Genomic DNA, 20,313 nt, shown 5'->3' with positions numbered 1-20,313 from the left:
ATATTGTCTCTGATACTGGATGCAATATGTGACCATGATTTGGATCTATCTACCTTCTTCAAAATATATTTTTATGTCAGTGATTATTTCTGCATTTTTATACCATTATTTTGGTACTTCCTACTAAATATTGTTTGGACTGCCTGTAGACCAGTGCTTGTATAATTGCAATTGTTGTCATTATATGTGCTACATAAAATTAAATCCAAGTTCATTTTCACTCAAGTTGTAAGGAGCCACCAAAGGTAGAGCAAATAATGTTTAATACCCTGTTTTCCCGAAAATAAGACTTCCCCGAAAATATTTAAATGCACGCACAGCCGGTCCCAGCCATTTCCTCTGGTTAATGTTTGGGAGACAGAGCTGGAAATCAAGTAAGATGGCAAGAGGAGCCCCGCCTTGCTCCACGTGCCCCAAAATAATAAGACCTCAAAAATAAGGCCAAGCAGTTATTTCGGGGTTCAAAAAAATGTCAGACAGGGTCTTATTTTCAGGGAGACATGGTATTATATATGCATATTTAATTATTTAGAGATACTTGGAGAAATGGAATCACTGTTAATATGTAAGAAGCTAGAAGATTGAATCCTAATCTCATTTTTCCTAAAATATTCTGTCATAGATAAAAAATAGTTTCATTTTGTAAAACTGTATAATTGTCAAATGAACTTGATTTTTTATCTCTTCACAACAATGTGAAGTCAGAGTTGCCAATTCTTCAGCTGGTGTTGGGTTCCATAGAGACTTCCCAAGAACTTAGATATTGCAATGAATACTGGTAGTTGCATTATTTGTGCGCATCCAAGCTGTATGGTCTTTTGCAATTGACAGATGGGAATTTTGTCAATGTACAGATTTTCTAAATACCGTCCAAGAATTTTTGCCATGGTATCCAGTGTGCTGATAACTAGGACCACTGTGGCTGGTTTATGCCATATTTTAGTATCTCTTTTATTCATTAAACATGAAACTCAGTCAACTGAACATTTAAAAATGTGTTACAGATATGATTGACTGGTGCTAATGGTTGATACAGGTTGCTGCCAGCATCCTAGGTATCAACCAAGTACCTTCTTAAGATATACAATGTTCCATGTAGCGCAGTTTTTTGCAGTTCCGCTGGTGTTACTGCAGGAAGCTGCACTTTCTTGATGTGTTTTGTATAATTCTTGGACATGGTACCAAGTGCCACGATGACATTGAGTTTGATGGATTTGCAATAGTCCTCTGCCCCCTATTTTTCTTGGCAGGTACAACCTGTCAATGTCATTTCGTGGATGTAAAGCATGGTACATATTCAAAAGTTTGCACGTTTTCCAGCTGAACTGGAAAACTTGAAATGGTCCACCATTTCCTCAGCTTCTTCGCATAGGCGTCACTTACTGCCTGTTGCTGTCTTCTCAATTCTGGCTTTGTATGCATTAAGGCTTTTGCAGCCAGAATTAGTCCCTAGGTCTCTTTCTTTAACTTTCTTATTATTATTATCACTCAATGGGGGGGGGGTTATGATGATGATTGTTGTTGTTATTGATTTATTATAGCCACCAAAGACTTTGTAGATAAAAGAGATAAGGTGTTGTCCAGAATGTATCCAAAAACAATTGGTCTGCCAAAAGTACAAAAAAGAAATCCCTTAAGAATATCCAAAGAAAAATTATTTTCTCTCCCCTTCCCCACCATTCCCAGCAACCTTTCTTGCTATTTTCTACATTTTTTAACATGGTTCCACCTTTTTGAGAATTACATACAGTTGCATTCTGTTTCAATTTTTATTTTAAGATCTAATTGACGTTTTACTTTGTTCTCAGGTATTTACTTTTAAAAGATAGTTCTTTAAAGATGTGCTCTTTCTAATCATTTATGCACAAGAAAACACTATGCTTAAAATGGTTCGCATTGAAACACGTTTATACATGTTTTATCAAAGTAGCAAGAAAAGTGCTTTTTGGGGCAACTGCTATTTTATATTGCAACTTCTGATCGGATAACTTGTACTGTCCTGATTTACATGAGGGAAATTGCATGGAAGGCATATTTTCTGCACATGCGGATTAATCAACCAGCAGCACATCTACAGATAGTCCTTAATTTATGATACAATTGGGACCAATATTTTCATTGCTAAGCTTGAATTTCATTGTGAATCACATAACATAAAATTTTATGACCTTTTTTGCCATGGTTGTAAAGTGAATCACTGCAGTTTTTAAGTGAATCATGTAGCTGCTAAGGGAATCCAGCTTCTTCCAATGACTTTGCTTGTTAGAAGCCAGTTGGGAGGGTCGCAGATGGCAATCACATGACTTCAGGATGCTGCAACCATCAAAAATACATGCCAGTTGCCAAACATCTGAGTTTTGATCACATAGTTCTGCAATGACTATAAGTATGAAGACTGGTCATAAGCACTATTTTCAGTGCCGTTGTAATTTCAAACAGTCATTAAATGAATAATTGTAAGTCAAGGACTGTCCGTATTTAGAAGTAGAAGTATGCCAAAGGTCTTACTTTGGCAAAGATACAAAGGTGGTAGGACTACAGCCTTGTGCTCATGTATTTTACTAAACTGTCTTTGATAAGTGAATCAATAAGTGATAATAATCACTTATTGATTCAATAATCAATAAGTCTTTGATAAGTGAATCAAAAATCAATAGTTTTGTTTTATATGATGCACTGCTTATCTGTTACCGATTATGCCCTAACAGAGTCAAAATAAAAAAACATGTGGTTCTTGTATAATAAAAATATATATTATTTAAATAATAAATAATAATGGTGGCACATTATTGCGTGGTAGCACAGTGGTTAGAGTACAGTACAGGTTACTTCTGACTGTCAGCTGCCTGCAATTTGGCAGTTTGAATCTCACCAGGCTCAAGGCTGACTCAGTTTTCTATCCTTCCGAGGTGGGTAAAATGAGGACCTAAATTGTTGGGGGAAATATGCTGACTCTGCAAACTGCTTAGAGAGGGCTGTAAAGCACTATGAAGTGGTATATAAGTCTAAGTGCTAATGCTAAGACTTTCTCCTTTTCTCCCTCCCTCCCTCCCCCTCCTCGCTTCTTCCTTCCACCAGGTATGTGCAGAGTTTGCTGGATATCATGGTGTTCCTTGACAAGGATCCAGAGGACCAAAGGATATTGGGACAGTGAGTTTGAATTTAGAGGCCTCGTAAAATGTACACAAATGCATCATTAGAACTCTTAGTTTCAGTCTTGAGCTGAGAGAAACATTTCCAGTCTGGCATCTTCCAGTGTGTCTTATTAATGAAAATCACAAATTACAGTCCAAATGACCCTCATTGTTTAGGAATTTGGGGAGCGAGGTGCAAGATTCCTGGAAAATCTCAGACTGTTCGGGTAAATTGATCATGCCTGAATCAATCAGCGCTCCATGGCTTAGGACCGGGCTATCTACGGGACCGTCTACTGCCGGCCTCTATCTCCCATCGTCCGGTACGTTCCCACAGAGAGGGACTCCTCAGGGTGCCGTCAGCCAAACAGTGTTGACTGGCGGCCCCCAGGGGGAGGGCCTTCTCTGTGGGGCTCACCCTGTGGAACGAACTTCCCCTCGGACTTCGACAATTACCTGACCTTAGGACCTTTCGCCGCGAACTTAAAACTTATTTATTTCGTATGGCTGGACTAGCCTGATTTTTATCTTTATTGGATGGGTTTTTAAAATTTTGTGATTTTATGGGGGAGTATGTTTTTTAACATTTGGGCATTTAAATTAGTTTTTTAAGGGATGTTTTTAATTATTGTGTGTATTTGTATTTTATCTGCCTGTTCACCGCCCTGAGTCCTTCGGGAGAAGGGCGGTATACAAATTAAAATATTATTATTATTATTATTATTATTATTGGATTATTTCTGCAACAATTCTGAAGTCAAAGTGTATCTTTTGGACCTAAACAGATGGAAAACTAGGTGTATGTGGAATGTTGCTGTCTCACTCTAGGTTCACCAATGCTCTGGTCACAATTCGCAACCGTCACAATGATGTGGTCCCTACCATGGCACAGGGTGTAATTGAATATAGGGAAGCTTATGGTGATGACCCTGTTTCCAACCAAAACATCCAGTACTTCCTTGATCGTTTCTATCTTAGCCGTATTTCTATCCGCATGCTGCTCAACCAACACAGTGAGTTCTTTTAAACCTCCCAGATCTGGTTCTTCCCCCCTTTTTTCCCCTTCTCCCTTCCTCTTGGTTTTAGTATTAAGGGATGAATTCTTAATTAAAGCTGTATCTTAATGGGCAGCCCCATCTCATGCTCCACCTGTCCTACTTTTGTCATATCGTGCCCCGCCTCCCTTCATTTGCATCTTCTTTTTTTCACAGCCTTGATTTTTGATGGAAGCACCAATCCAGCCCATCCCAAGCACATTGGCAGCATTGATCCCAACTGCAACGTATCAGATGTAGTTAGAGGTGAGTGTTCTTCTGTGATTCCTGCTGCAGCATCTCTTTCCCCCTCTGGAATCCTTAAGAAATCGGTTTTGCTCCTTAGCGCCTCTTCTATCTCATGAGAGCCGCAAAAAAGGGGCCCACAAAAAAGGGTACCTGATGATTATATGCAGTTCTCTGGCCAGGAGTTCCCTACCTTGGATAACTATAAGATGTGTGGTTTAGAAGAGTTGAAAAGGCAGTTGTCTAAATTCACAGAAGAAGCAGTGGCAAGGCTTACATGTTTTGTAGGTCATAATGTGCGTACTTTGGTTTGAAGATAGTAAGTTGTGCTAAACCTAATTGTAGTTTGTTCAATAAATCATGATTAAACAAACCATAATTTAGTATAATAGGTAACCCAGGCAATATCTAAGAAAATGGTCCCTCCATGTACAAAAGTTTACTGCGGCTAACTGTTCAATAGCTTATTTTCATATCAGATTAGTCAGTGTTGGAAACAGAAGTTGAAACAGAGATTTGTGATGCAATTTCTTAGAACTTATCTTACAGTGGAAACTTCTCAGTCTGCGAGATTCCCCCCTCTCGCGGACATGGCCCTCTACGTTATCGAAGGCCTACCTTGACGACGGATTTTGGAATCCCGAGAGGTGGCATGCGGCTAAAAAGAGCCTTTGGGGATTTTTAAATAGGGAATTTTTAAGGGTAGGGAGGGTAAGGGCGGGTGTTGGGGGAAACCCATCAGGGAGGGTATGTCCAGTCCCAGCGCGCGCTCACGGCATTACTTTAGTTGGTCCGAAGACAGGGAGGGAGGGGAGTGTTCAGAGCAGAGAGTGTCATTCCATCTGTACGGTAAGTGGGAGAGGCAGATATGGCGGAGGCAAGGGGCCGTATCGTTCTTCGGGAGCACGTGTTCGATGTTTAAAGGCAATCACGTGCTCCGGCCCCTTAGTCCTTACTCGTTCCCGGATGGTCAGGATCCTCAGAGCTTGGGTCTGAGGCTGATGCTTTGCAACGCCGGTCCGTGGTTAATAAGGCTCCCCTGATTTGTGATCTTATTCAGAGGGAGTCCACGAACTTTATGGGCATTAAGGAGACCTGGTTGGGCACAGAGGGGGGTGTACTCCTGGTTGAACTGTGCCCTCTGGGTTTCCGCGCATTCCATCAGCCAAGGGCCCAAGGTAGGGGTGGGAGGGTGGCGGTTGTCATTAAAGAGAGTCTGGAGCCGAGGGAGTCCACTGTACCTCAGATAGCTGGTTGTGAATCCCTCCTTGTGAAGTGGGGCCATCGGAATCAGATGGGTCTGTTGATCACGTACCTGGCTCCTTGCTGCATGACTACAGCCCTACCTGAGCTACTAGAGGTGCTTGCTGGGGTGGCGGTTGAGACTCCCAGACTTTTGGTCTTGGGGGATTTCAACTTGCCATCGGCCGGCTTGTCATCAACGGTGGTTCAGGAGTTCCAGGCCTCCATGACGGCCTTGGACCTGATTCAAGTAAATGATGGCCCTACACACATTGGGGGAGGCGCACTAGACTTGATTTTTATCTCAGGTCAGTGGGTTAATGATCTGGAATTAGGAGATATAGTGACAGAACCGGTGTCATGGTCAGATCATTTTCTCCTTCGCCTAGACTTTCAGACTGCCGCCCACCCCCACAGGGAGACGGAGCCAATGCGTTGGTTCCGTCCCAGGCGCCTGATGGACCCGGAGAGGTTCCAGACGGAGCTTGGGCCGTTTCCTGAGGATCTGGCCCATGGCACGACTGAAGAACTAGTTGCGGCCTGGGAACGGGCTGCGGCTGGGGCTTTGGATCGTGTCGTGCCTTTGCGGCCTCTGACCCGGCGTAGATCTCAATTGGCTCCCTGGTTTTCCGAGGAGCTGAGAGAGATGAAACGCCGGAGAAGACGCCTAGAGAACACTTGGAGGTCTAGCCGTTCCGAGGCTGATCGGACACTAGTGAGGTCTTTCACTAAGACCTACCTAGTGGCAATGAGGGAGGCGAAACGTTCTTACGTTTCCACCCTCATTGCATCGGCAGATAACCGCCCGGCCGCCTTGTTTCGGGTGACCCGTTCCCTCCTTCATCAGGAGGTTCGGGATGACCCTTTGCAAGGACGTGCTGAGGAGTTTAACGGTTATCTATACGATAAAATCATTCCGCTTCGGGATAGTTTGGACCAAGATTGCGATGATCCAACCGAGATGATGGAGACGCGTCTTGTTGAGGTTATTTGAGATGAGTTTGATTCTGTGGCTCCCAAGGACGTGGACAGGTTGCTGGGGAGTTTACATGCAACTACATGTTTACTGGATCCGTGCCCTTCCTGGTTAGTGTTGGCTGCTCAGGAAGTGACACGAGGCTGGCTCCAGGGGATTATAAATGCTTCTTTGTTGGAAGGGGTTTTCCCCGCCGCCTTGAAAGAGGCGGTGGTGAGACCCCCTCCTTAAGAAGCCTTCCCTGGACCCAGCTATTTTGGGGAGAGCGAGTCTCCAACCTTCGCTTTTTAGCGAAGGTTGTAGAGAGTGTGGTTGCATGGCAGCTTCCTCGGCACCTGGATGAAGCTGTCTATCTAGACCCGTTCCAGTCCGGCTTCCGACCCGGTTATAGCACGGAGACGGCTTTGGTCGCGTTGGTGGATGACCTCTGGAGGGCCAGGGATAGGGGTTGCTCCTCTGCCTTGGTCCTATTAGATCTCTCAGCGGCTTTTGATACCATCGACCATGGTATCCTGCTGCGCCGGTTGGAGGGATTGGGAGTGGGAGGCACCGTTTATCGGTGGTTCTCCTCCTATCTCTCTGACCGGTCGCAGACGGTGTTGACAGGGGGGCAGAGGTCGTCCACGAGGCGCCTCACTTGTGGGGTGCCTCAGGGGTCGATTCTCTCGCCTACCCTGTTCAACATCTATATGAAGCCGCTGGGCGAGGTCATCAGTGGTTTCGGGGTGAGTTATCATCTGTACGCTGACGATACTCAGCTGTACTTTTCCACCCCGGACCACCCCAATGAAGCTATCGAAGTGCTGTGCTGGTGCCTGGAAGCCGTACGGGTCTGGATGGGGAGAAACAGACTCAAGCTCAATCCCTCCAAGACGGAGTGGCTGTGGATGCCGGCACCCCAGTACAGTCAGCTGCACCCACAGCTGACTGTTGGGGGCGAGTTAGTGGCCCCAAAGGAGGTGGTTCGCAACTTGGGCGTCCTCTTGGATGGACGGCTGTCCTTTGATGAACATCTGGCGGCCGTCTCCAGGAGGGCCTTTTACCAAGTTCGCTTGGTCCGCCAGTTGCATCCCTTCCTTGACCGGGATGCCTTATGCACAGTCACTCACGCTCTGGTTACGTCTCAGTTGGATTATTACAATGCTCTCTACATGGGGCTGCCCTTGAGGTGTACCCGGAGGCTACAGTTAGTCCAGAACGCGGCTGCGCGAGTAGTAACGGGAGCCGCTTGTGGCTCCCATGTAACATCACTGCTCTGCAGTCTGCACTGGCTGCCTGTGGTCTTTCGGGTGCGCTTCAAGATTTTGGTTACCACCTTTAAAGCGCTCCATGGCTTAGGACCTGGGTACTTACGAGACCGCCTGCTGTTACCTTATGCCTCCCACCGACCGGTACGCTCTCATAGAGAGGGTCTCCTCAGGGTGCCGTCCGCCAAACAATGTCGGCTGGCGGCCCCCAGGAGTAGGGCCTTCTCTGTGGGAGCAGCGACGCTCTGGAATGAACTTCCCCCTGGCCTACGCCAAGTGCCTGATCTTCGGACCTTTCGCCGTGAGCTAAAAACATACTTATTTATTCAAGCTGGACTGGCATAATGGTTTTTTAACATTTTAATTGTGTTTTATTGTTGTGGGGTTTTAAATTTTTAAAAATTTTAAATTTAAATTTTTAAACATTGGCCTTTTTGTAATATGCTTTATTTTAAATTTTGATTTTAATTGTATATATATTGTGTTTTATTTAGGCTGTACACCGCCCTGAGTCCTTCGGGAGAAGGGCGGTATAAAAATTTGATAAATAAATAAATAAATAAATAAACTTGGAGGAACTTATACTCTATACCCAAGGCAGATATTATTTTTACAAAGTCTCCCATGCAGCCACCAGAACTTTCTAATAGTTACTGCTAAACTGTAGGTTTTAAAGTACAAGTTAAATACCAGTTTAGGCTTTTTTCATCTCTTTATCTTTTCCCTTGCTGTTTTTGGAAGTGCAAATCCCTGCTCAAAAAGGATTTCAAGCATCTATGTCACACTAATATGCAAAGAATATAATATGGTTCTGTGTTTGTGGAAGGACAGCCAGTGAAGCTGGATTTCCTGTTATTGCATGGAGTTGACACAAAAGAGAGATCTTCTAATAGTCTTCTGACCCATTTAGGTTGTTCTTTCATAGCCTTGGTTGAATTAGGTGGTTCTTAAATAGAATTCAAAAGGAAATGTGGATTACAAAAGAGGAGAAAATGCAGAGCTCTGAAAATTTGGGAGAGACAATGTATTCCTTCCCTGGCTTTTGCTGAAATTTATTTTAATTTGGTCAAATTACAGTAACTTGCATAAAAGTAATACAGAATTTTTAATCCACTCATCAAGTAGATGTTTTTGCTGATCTTTTCCAATTTATGACAAAGCTGACAGGTTGTAGAATTCAACAAAGAAGAGAAGCTGTGTTTCCGTAATAACCAAAGTTTTGTGTTTCTTTCTATAGATGCTTATGACATGGCCAAACTGTTATGTGACAAGTACTACTTGGCATCTCCTGACCTGGAGATCCAGGAGGTGAATGGTGAGTTTGCAGAGCCATGAAAAAAGTGGGAAAGTTAAGGAGAGGAGCAAATAAGCCAAGTGGGAGGGGGGGAGGGAGGTGTTATTGTCCAAACTGGCTGCTCAGTTTGGCCTCTTATAATATGCACAGAAGGTTTTAGAGGGACTGCTAGCCTCCTCCATTTTTCCTCCTATTTAGCCAGTGAAACAGGACCTCACAAGTGGCATAGTAAGTAGCTGATGATCCTTTGATAAGCAACCACCCTTAGAGTTATTGTTATGGCTTGGCGACTAAAGCTTTGCTAGAATCCCGTTTTCCTTTCCTTTGGGCTTTTTTCTTTTTTTGCCTTGCCTTTTAAAACTGATGATAGTGACTGCCCTTTTAACAGTGTGGACAATCACATTGATACCCCAAAACTGCAATAAAAGGAGATACAAGAGAACATAAAACGAGATTGGATTATTGCAGGTAATCTGTACCTTCCAGATCACCAGTGGTGAGTTGCTACCGGTTTGCCCCGGTTCGGGTGAACCAGTAGCAGCAGTGGTGGGAGGCCCCGCCCACCTGCCCAGATGTCATCAGATATGATCTGCACATTTGCAGAAGTGGTGCGCGAGCGAGCGAAGCGGTAGCAAAGGTAAGTGAAACCCACCCCTGTTCCAGATGTGTGGAATCTCATCCAAGGCAGCATATCTTAAATAGCAACTATTGGAGAACAGCAGTGGAAGAGAGACCTCTGCCTTCTGTCTGTGCTTGTGAACTTCCTGGCTGCAGCTGTCGGTCACTGCCTGACACAGAATGCTGGGCTGAATGGCTCCCTGGCTTAAACCAACAGGCATCTTCTTATATTACTTTAAGCTGGTTCTTTGAGTGCTTAAAAATACTGGGAATTGTGTTTGGAGACATCTGGTTGAGAATGCACAATTATTTCTGGTTTTAATTAACAAATTCCACATGGGTAATAGTAAGATTCCAGCATTTCTTCCAAAATCAGTGCATTCTAATTAGTGAAAGACAGAAAACTAGTTGAGAGCCGTGCATCATTACGCTTTGTCTCCTAAGCTTGTACAACTTTGATCCTTGCTTGGTGCTTAATTACTACTACTTCAATCTCAAATCAGTTGCTACCTCTTTCTTCTTTTTTACGGCAATAGATAAATGATACGGAAGTCATCCTTCTCTAAGTCTACATCAGTTCAGCTTCTGAAAGTGAAATTTATCAATAGCTTCAGTGATTTTTAAATAACTAAATGAAGCCTTCATGATCAGAGGTATCATGGCCTTAGGTATCTGTGCCTGCAGCAACAGCATGGGACCAGGGTTCGCTATTGTCTTCATGACTTATCTGCTTGTTGGCTTTCTGAATGTATCTTCTGAATTGTATAGCTTCAAGAGCAGGCTGTTGGATTAGATAACTCATTGACCTTTGTATAGATAAAAATCCCAATAACCCCCAACTGATACTTCAAAAGAAAGAAAAATACAAACACACCCACACCTACACACCCACATACAAATACATTGGCCTGAATGGGCCCCTGGTTTAAACCAGCAGATGTATATATGTAAATGGGTTGTTTTTTTCTGTTTTACACCAATCTGAAGAGATCTGAAGAGTGTTTTGAACCTGGCTTCCGTAGATACAGTTTTACTTGGAAAATGATCCTGAAGAGAGACCAAATGGAGTAAATTTACTATATCTGAGTTGTGAAAATCCAGACAATCACTACACGCCAAGCATTAGATATTTTGGTATTGTTTTGTTATCTAGTAGTTGTCCAGATTTTTGCTCCTTGAATATGATAGCCTCAGTATGGAATAATATAAAGTCTGGGGATTTAGTAAATGTGATAAGTAAATATTCCTTGACTTGGTGCCAAAATGTGACAACTTTATGTTGAGATCATCCAAGGAAAGTTCTGAAATAGCCTAATCATACTAGGAAACCAAACTGCAGTGTTGCGTATAATATCTGAGGCTAAGTGACTTTGGGAAGATGATTGAAATAAATAAACTAAATTTTTTCAGAAAGTTAGGTTAACCTGATAATTGACTTGACCAAAAGAAGTCTGAGAATTTACAATCCAACAAAAAGGGAAGTTCAAAAGCCTGGTGAGACAGAAGACCAATGAAGTAGCTCTCCATCTTGTGAGATTTTCTGACTTAGTTATATGGCTGAGGCATCTTTACTTTAGCATGAAGGTACTGTGGAGTACAGGTAGTCCTCAACTTACAACTGTTCATTTTGTGACCCTTTGAAGTTCCAAGGATACTGGAAAAAAAATGACTTACGACCGTTTTTCACACTTAGGACTTTTGTGGCATATTCATAATCACATGCTCAAAATTCAGATGCTTGGCAACTGACTCATATTTATGACAGTTGCAGGGTCCAGAGATCATGTGACCACCTTTTGTGACTTTCTGACAAGCAAAGTCAGTGAGAAAGCCAGATTTGTTTAACAACTGTGGGACTAACTTAAGAACTGCAGTGATTCACTTAACAACTGTGGCAAGAAAGATTGTAAAATGGGGCAAAAATTCACTTAACTGCGGCACTTAGCAACATACATTTTGGGCTTAATTGTGGTCGTAGGTTGAGGACTACTTGTAATGGGACCAGTCATGACCGGTGCATCTAGTCATACTGATTGTATTATGAATTTTAAATTTGTGTTGAAGATCCCTGTTTTTGAAACGTAATCATCTATATTATTGTAGCAAGGAGCATGGAGTTTTGCCTGTTCTGGAGTGGCAAAAAAAAACACACACACCACACAACAAAAACAGATATAAAACAGCATCTTAATTAACTTTGTTCTTCTTCTAGCAAATCAACCCAACCAACCCATCCACATGGTCTACGTTCCATCTCACTTGTACCACATGCTCTTTGAACTGTTCAAGGTAATTCTCTCTTTCAGAGTTGATTTTGTTTCCACAGAATGTTTTGGTGCTGTTATTCCAGCCAGAAATGAGGTCTATAACTTGTAATAATAACTTATTACGGGGGCGGTGTTGATGCTGCTCCATTTAGTGTCGGCATATCTCAGATGCAACATTGGATCATCCTAGCACCTTAGAGATTGCCCAATACGGAGTGACTCAGGAATTCAGGTACTCCAGGAAGATCATAAAGCTAGTTCAACTGAGTCACATTTTTGTAGTAGACACTCAATGTATTTAGTTTTCTGTTCAGGTGAAAGTGGTGACCTGAAGGTGAAGGAACCCTGTGGCTTTTTATGGCTTAATCACATTTATTTTAGGCTAATGTAATTCCATATACATACATACATACACACACACACACACACACACACACACCTGGTCTTCCCCATACTGCTTCCCTTTTGCCTTTCAACTCCAATCCAGGAGCCCTCAGGCAGTCACTTTCATGACGACAAAGTCTCATTTGTCATCTTCAGGCTGGTGTTTACAGCTTCGTGCTTCTAGGAGCAAGGCTCAAGAAGCATGAAGCCGAAGACACCAGCCTGAAGATGATGAGTGAGACCTCGTCGAAACTTCGCCAAGATACTCTCAACCTTACAGGGGAAAAGACCCGAATATGCCAAGACCTACATACAGTGGTGGGATTCAGCCAGTTCGCACCACTTCGGGAGAACCGGTTGTTAACTTTCTGAGCAGTTTGGTGAACTGGTTGTTGGAAGAAATCATTAGGGCAGAGAACCGGTTGTTAAATTATTCGAATCCTACCACTGCCTACATACCTATACCTGTGAAAACCTACGAATACACACACACACACACACATGCACGCACGCACGCACACGCGCACATGCAGGCATGCATGCATATAAAATAATATTTGTGCTGACCAAAGCAGAAAAGCTGGCTATACTATAGTAATTTATATAAGAATATAATACTTAAGCAAGAGGTTTTCTGCAGACATAGAAAATAACCATTGTCTTTTATTAGGCTCTGTAAGTCATATTTTATATTTGGGCATTTGCAACTTCAGGCTAGTAAGCCTGTGTTCCAGTAAATGCCCACTAAATGCTTAGAAGGTTCCATCCATTGCTCATAGAATATTGAGATGGGATAGGTAGTTAATTAAGTCAAAGACCTAATTAACCATTCTGCTTCATCCATCAGTTCCTTCTAATGTTTGAAGTGATAATTTCTAGGAAAGCAAAATGTAGTATACAGCATGGCCTCCTATTTTTCAATAGCTCTAGAATGCAATTCAATTGTATTCATACTCAATTCTATTGTATTTATACTCAATTCTATTGAGCAGTTGTAACAACAACAACAGAAAACGGTGAAGTATAATGGGAAATTGCAAGAAATAGATATTGATTAAGCATTAAGAGAGAATTCCTGATAGCAAGATTTATTTGACAATGAAGCAGAGGATAGCTTCACAAATAGCACTAAGCTATAAGTAGAGCACAGTCTCAGTATCTGGATCAAGCCAGAGACTACTGTAGAAGAGATTAGAATTTACTGGAGGTATTTAAGTAGAGGCTAGAAGGTTTTCTGAGCTGCTTGCCATATTTCCAGCCTGTATATCAGGCTTGGTCCAAATGATTTCTATATTCTCTTCCAGTTTTTTAATTCATAATTTGAAAGAATAAGTATATAGAGGGCCTTGCAGGAACTGGGGATATTTATTTAGATCATTCTTACATATTTCTCTTTTTCTCCTCTTGTCTTCCAGAATGCCATGAGGGCCACTGTAGAAAGCCACGAGTCCAGCCCGACATTGCCACCCATCAAAGTAATGGTGGCTTTGGGCCAAGAGGATCTCTCCATCAGGGCAAGTGAACTGGTAGAAGAAGAAGAATATACAATAGTGAAGATGCTAGGCAGAACCTGCAGCTACTTGCGGTTTGCTAGGCAGTAAAAGAATATCACTCTGTTTCATAGTTTTCTTACAATTTCTGGTTTCGTATTCAAAGTCCAAGTTTCTCAGAGAAGAAAGTTTCCCCACCATTCACATCCATTTCTCTCCAAAGTGAGAAAATGGATAGGAACAGAAAAATAGTTATTGACTCATGTTTTATTAAATGGTCATATTAAATAGCAAGACAGCCTAAGTAGGATCTGACCTAGGTTGAAATTATTTGTTCGTGAGCTGAGCTTTAATTTTTTGTATGCATCATAATGACTTGTGGCAGAAAAGACAGTTCACATTTGCACCAGAAGAGGCAAGGTGACCTGGATGCAGTGGTTAGAAGTAACAGACTAAAATTACCATATTTTTCAGAGTATAAAACGCACCTTTTTTCCTAAAAAAGAGGGTGAAAATCTGGGTGCATCTTATACTCCCAATCTAGCTCCGTCCAACTTCTCAAACGGAGGTTTCAGAGGCTGAAAAAAGCATCAGAAACGAAGCTTCAGAAAAGAAGCCTCCAAACAGAGCTTCAGGAAAAAAAGCCTCCAAATAGCTTCAGAAAAGAAGCCCCCAAATAGAGCTTCAGAGGCTTTTTTTTCCTGAAGCTCTGTTTCAGAGGCTTTCAGAGGCAGATTTTTTTTTTCTGAAATGAAGTTTCAGAAGTTTCAGAGGCAGAAAAAAAAAGCAAGGCACGGAGCTTACAACCAAGGAACCTGTTGCTAAAATTCACCTCTGGGAACAGCTGATTTGGGGGTATTCCAGGAGGCCAATCCACCTGTCAATCAGTTTTTTCTTATTTTCCTCCCCAAAAACTAAGGTGCGTCTTATACTTGGGTGCGTCTTATACTCTGAAAAATATGATATGCAAGTCCAGATAGAGATCTTTACCTATCCACAAATCCTGGGTGACCTTGACCCAATTTCTGTTTCTCAATATAACTTAGGTTACAGGATGATTGCAAGGATAAAATAGAGCAGAGGAGAAAAATAATAAATGTTGCTTTCCCAACCCAGACATCCCTCTGAATGTGTCAGATTCTGCCTCAGAATTTCCCAACCAGCAAAGCCACTCCTCAGTAGTTAATGCTGGGAGTCTACCTGTTTGGAGGACACTCTGGTTGGAAAAAGCCATCCTAGAGAAATACTGGAATATAAATGTAATTTTTTAAAAAACCCACAACTGAATGGTATGTATATATGGGAAGGAAGGAATACTGTGGGCTTCTCTGACTGGCAGTTTGAATGATAAAAGGTATCGGCATAAACAATTTGATAACAAGTTTTGGATCTGGGTCAGACCAGTCTTAAACTGCTACTCTAATCCTTACATTGGAGTCAGTCTTTATTCTAGTTCAGGGGTGTCAAACTTGCAGCCCACAGGCTGGCTGCGTCACATGCAGGCCACGCCCACCCAACTCCGCGAAAGGGAAAAAAGTCATGGTACGTCATGTGACAAGGTGACGCTGTGAGTTTGACACCCATCTTCTAGTTTCTGTTAAAACTCGTACTATCTCAAATTGTTCATGATAGCAAGATATTTTACTTAATTCAGTACTGTCAAAAAAGACAATAAAGGAGAAAACCAGTTTGCACTAATTTGCATAAATTAGATGTGAAAATGCAAATATGTGGAAATAATTATTCTAATTTAAATAGGAATGCAGAACACTTCATTGTAGAATAGAAGGGTGGGTCCAGATAGTCTATTCAGTTGCCCAATCTGGTGAAAGGCAAGTTCAGTTCTGGTTCTCCTTTTTCCTTTTGGTAGCTTATCTTTAATTGGACTTGTTAGTTACCTCTTTAAATATAAATGTGAAGTCAAATCCAACATCTGGAGACTTCATTGACTCATAAATGAAGTTTTCTTGGCAGCATTATCCAGTTGTTTGACATTGTATGTATGTGTTGGGGGGGGGTACCTTCGTTTTTCAAGACTGATTATGGCCAGTTAGGTGCTTCCAGCTAATTGGTTTCTTTAACGAAAAGCCCCTCAAATGAAAATAAGGGGACATGGCTTTCCTACCTCCATTCCCTCCCTGTAGAATTTCAGCCTCTCTCTTTTTTTACCTTTCTGTTGTGGAGCAGATGAGTGACCGAGGCGGTGGGGTTCCTCTTCGCAAGATTGATAGACTCTTCAGCTACTTATATTCCACAGCACCCAAACCAGACCTGGGCACCGGGGGGACACCACTGGTATGTGTTATAATGTGGGCGAAAGTTGGGAATAGGAACCCAATTAAAATTACAATCAATCTTTTAAATCTCTTGAGAGGGAAAGGTCAAGGCTGGTGCTTCAAACAGCTTGACTTTTAAAAATATAAATATCGCCTTAAAAAGTCTCATTTGCCGTGCTTATTCAGATAAAAAGTGATGATTAGAAATCTCTGGTTCCCCAGTATTAAGAGAGATCACTGCAGAAATGGGATAAGATATGTGAAATAGGATAAAGTGGAGATCATGTTAAACGTTCTGATGTTAAAGCAATAGAATTGTAAGAAAAGAAAGAAATTACTTATTTCTAATTAAACGCTGACAACAATATGCGGAGGAAAGCCACAGTAAAATAAGACAATAATTAAAATGCAACATTTCACTTATTTAACAGTTAAAACAATTTCTCAGTATATTTTATTATAATGGATAAAATGTTGATTTCAGAACAGCCCATCTGAGGGAGTGGGAGTTTCATTAGCTGTTTTTTTATAATGAGTTGTTCAGAACCTACAGCATTGTGAGGAAAAAGACTAGAAGTAGCTCTTCTTTGTCTTCTTGACAAGACTAAAACGAAGGTTGGGGAACAATTTAAAACAGGAAAACGGCAGAGAAGAGAAGGATTAAGCATCCCCTTCCCCAGCACTATTGCTCAGATTAAATTTGGAATCCCGTCTCCCTTTATTTCTTTATATTTCTATAAGTGGGTGTGTTTGGGGTGGTGAATCACCAATTGTGGCATTCATCTTGGTTCCCGGTGTGCTTTGTGGCAGTGAAGTTAGGGATACATAACAGGGCTCATAACGAGAGACTGCACCAAACAAAGCAGTATTTCTCAACTTCAGCAACTTTTAAGAGGCGTAAATTTCAACTCCGAAATTCATTCCTCAGCCAGCTACAATCTTCTAAGATCTGGCTGGGGAATGCTTGGAGTTGAAGTCCACATCTCTTAAAGTTGCTGAGGTTGAGAAGCATTGTTCCTGAGGTATTTATAGGTGGGCATGCTTAACAATATGGTGTTATGTATTGTACGCTGAGTAAACCATTTTTTTTTTCTTTCGCAAACAAGGCCGGCTTTGGCTATGGACTGCCAATCTCTAGGCTCTATGCCAAGTATTTCCAAGGTGATCTTCAGCTATTCTCCATGGAGGGATTTGGAACAGATGCTGTCATCTATTTGAAAGTGAGTTGGTGTCTTGCTCATTTTCCTGCTGATATTCCCAGTCTGATGTGGACTAAATTAGCAAAATGTTTCTTTAGAATATATCAGGAAATACAGATTATGCAGTGCAACTTTTCTGGATTTCCCCACAAAGATTAGGAATGTCCAGATCAACTTCATATTATTCAGTGGAGTGGAATAACTCACTCAAGCCAACAGTCTGAATTTTGTCTCCTGCTCATTCTGCCTCTCATTCCTATTGTGGCCCGCCAGCGGCCAGCAGAGGTGGCAGCAGATTCAGACAGTGAGGAGGTTGGGGAGGAACATGGGCCAGTCCTGGAGTCTGGGGAAGGCTCAGACAAGGGATCTGAGTCGGAGGCAGAGAAGGGGCCAAGGCCATCTAGCAGTTCTTTGCTGCCTCCGGAATCTGAGAGTCTGACATCAGCAAGGCAGAAAAACAGCGTAAGCCTGTTCGTAATGAGTGCACACGCAGAGCTGCCAGGAGACAGGAACAATTAAGGAAACATGGTCGATTTGGGAGTAAGGCTTGGAGATGATTGGGCCCTCCCATAAGACATAAAAGAGAAGCGAACAGGCTTCTTTTGCAGGAAGCAGTTAGTTCATCTGGCTGATTCAAGACTTGAAAATTCTGTTTTGTGAATCTGTGCCAAGTTTGGCCTTGTCCTGCGTCTGGGAATTAGCTCTTTGGCAGCATTCCACGTGAGATAGGTGGGTGTTGATAACCTTCCTCTGAAAGATTGTTTATCAAGCCTTGCGGATTGTAAATGAAAGTAATTTACAGAATTAAAGAGGTTTGCCAGACTAAGTTTGTGCTGTTTAATTTCTAAGGAAGCCTAGGTCAGAACAATTCCTGAGGTCATTTGCCTTACATAAAAATGAAAGCAGACAACCTGCCAATGATACCAGGTGGGTCATTGCGTATGATTTTATCAAACGTGCATCCTAATCTATGTTACATCCTTCTAGGCCTTGTCAACAGACTCTGTGGAAAGGCTTCCAGTATACAACAAGTCCGCATGGCGTCACTATCAGACCATCCAGGAGGCAGATGACTGGTGTGTGCCCAGCACGGAGCCCAAGAACACATCCACCTATCGAGTCCCCTAAGCAAGCCTCTCTGTTACCAGGAAGGGCACTTCCCTGCTTCCAAAGGGGAGAAACCAAACTTTGATGAGGGGAGAAAAAGAAACAAACGATAATCACCAGCATAAATCCCACCTTGTGTTGTAAGACCTCTGTGGAGTGTTCCCCTTGGCTGCCTGGCCGCTTCACCTGCTAGACAGCATCCTGATCACTTTCTCAGATTTCTTTTCAGAAATGTGTAGTCTAGATCAACCTAACTCTGCATGGAATTTCTTTGCCTTATCACACAGTGCTGGCCTTTTGATCTATTGGATGGGAAAGGCCTGAAGGATCTGCTTTTGTTCCTATTTAGTATTTGCACACATCACCTTTTTATTATGTTGGCATTGTAATCACGAAGCAGAGAACTTCACCACTAAACATTCATACGTTGAGAAAAATCAGGAAGCAAAAAGAGAGGGAAGAAGCAGCTAACAAGTGTGGATGTGATTTTGTTGCATTTCTTCATATGAATTAAGATCCAAGCAAAAGGCACAAAGAGGTTTAAGATCTGACACAGGGACAGCAGAGTCCAGTGCATCCATTGCAAAGAGCCAAGGACGTTAGAGGACACAGGCATGTTTCTTAGTATATTGCTCTGGAAGTGAGAAATATTCTCTGAGGGGTAGATATTTTTGCATTATGTTCTGTGTGCTTTTCACAATACAGGTCTGAATCTCAGACAAGTTGAGGAAAGCAGCACAAGAACCAGGAATTTTAGCCCTGGAAGATCCAGGCTTAGATTGCACCAGATATATTGAGACGTAAGGAAAAGGCTTTGCTGGCATGGAAGGAGGTTTGGTGTTTATGGTTTCTTGCTTGTTTGTCTCGTCCACTGCTTGCACTTTTGCTCACCATGACTCAGTTCCTAGATTGGCTTGTGGTGGAATATAGATCCTTAGGTCCTGCTTATATTGGAGGAGTTCCTCCCTTCCATGGGATTAAGTATTAGGGCACAACTGGGGAGTGGGTGGCTTATGGGAGAAAACTGGAGGCAGAAGAAATGACCAGGAAACAGTCTGTTGGTCTCCGTCAGGTGAAAAGTGAACTGGGAACACTGAAAGAGCTTCAATCCTATCCTCCAACTGCAATAGAAAAAATGTAGTATATTTATTTTAAGGACATATTTCTGGTTCATATGTCTCCAGTGTTTAGAAACTATGGGCAAAAGGGGCTGCCCCCCCCCTCAAGAATCTCGGAGACAATCAATTATGGATTCCAGGAGGAAAGGCTTTCTTCTCTTCCCTCTTTTATAGCCCCCTCCCACCCCCTGCCATGGCAGCTGTTTGCTTTCCAGCAGCTCTTTGCTATGATCTCACTATTCTGGTCCCTATTTCAAAACAAGTGGAAATGTTTTGTAGGCGGAAAATTGCTTCTGTCTTCTATTTTTATCCTGTGCTATTGTTCTAAGCAGATGTTATGCTTAAGGGGTCTGCCCAGATGCCCCTGAGTTGCACTCGCCTGTTAAAAATCATTTTAAGCAGTAATAAACCACCCCATCCTCTGTGCGAGGCGCTTTGACCAGAAATGCTCTGTGTTCATACACTTAAATATACTTTTAATTCTTTGGGAGGAACAAGACATGTGCCCAGGTCCCATTGCTGCTACAGTATTACAGTATCAATTTACTTGATCAGCTAAGAAAAGAAAAAAAAATCATTAAATTTAAATATGATCTCCCTGGTTGTGTAACTTGATTTCATTGGCATCAGTGGTACTACATGGTAGTACAACAACATGCATTCTACTTGTGTGCTTGAAGC

At 42.2% G+C, this 20,313-nt stretch overlaps 1 protein-coding gene across 2 annotated transcripts in view; it reads left to right on the top strand.

Moving 5' to 3' along the window:
* The window catches only part of PDK2 (pyruvate dehydrogenase kinase 2), a 31,115-nt gene extending 10,885 nt beyond the window's left edge, over positions 1-20,230 (top strand). The window contains exons 3-12 of one of the 2 annotated variants that reach the window (XM_058179486.1): positions 3,079-3,150; positions 3,963-4,147; positions 4,346-4,435; positions 9,117-9,194; positions 9,372-9,401; positions 12,004-12,080; positions 13,858-13,956; positions 16,120-16,227; positions 17,315-17,428; positions 18,395-20,230. In XM_058179486.1, coding sequence (XP_058035469.1) covers positions 3,079-3,150; positions 3,963-4,147; positions 4,346-4,435; positions 9,117-9,194; positions 9,372-9,401; positions 12,004-12,080; positions 13,858-13,956; positions 16,120-16,227; positions 17,315-17,428; positions 18,395-18,535 — 994 coding nt within the window. In that variant the 3' untranslated portion in view covers positions 18,536-20,230. The remainder of the gene's footprint in view (positions 1-3,078; positions 3,151-3,962; positions 4,148-4,345; positions 4,436-9,116; positions 9,195-9,371; positions 9,402-12,003; positions 12,081-13,857; positions 13,957-16,119; positions 16,228-17,314; positions 17,429-18,394) is intronic. The other variant, XM_058179487.1, reaches the window with a different exon arrangement.
* Positions 20,231-20,313: the final 83 nt, after the last annotated feature.

The sequence above is a fragment of the Ahaetulla prasina genome, chromosome 4 (genome assembly GCF_028640845.1).
Source record: "Ahaetulla prasina isolate Xishuangbanna chromosome 4, ASM2864084v1, whole genome shotgun sequence".
NCBI lineage: Eukaryota > Metazoa > Chordata > Lepidosauria > Squamata > Colubridae > Ahaetulla > Ahaetulla prasina.
Note: the sequence above shows the minus strand (reverse complement) of the source record. Positions and strands in the feature narration are given on the sequence as shown.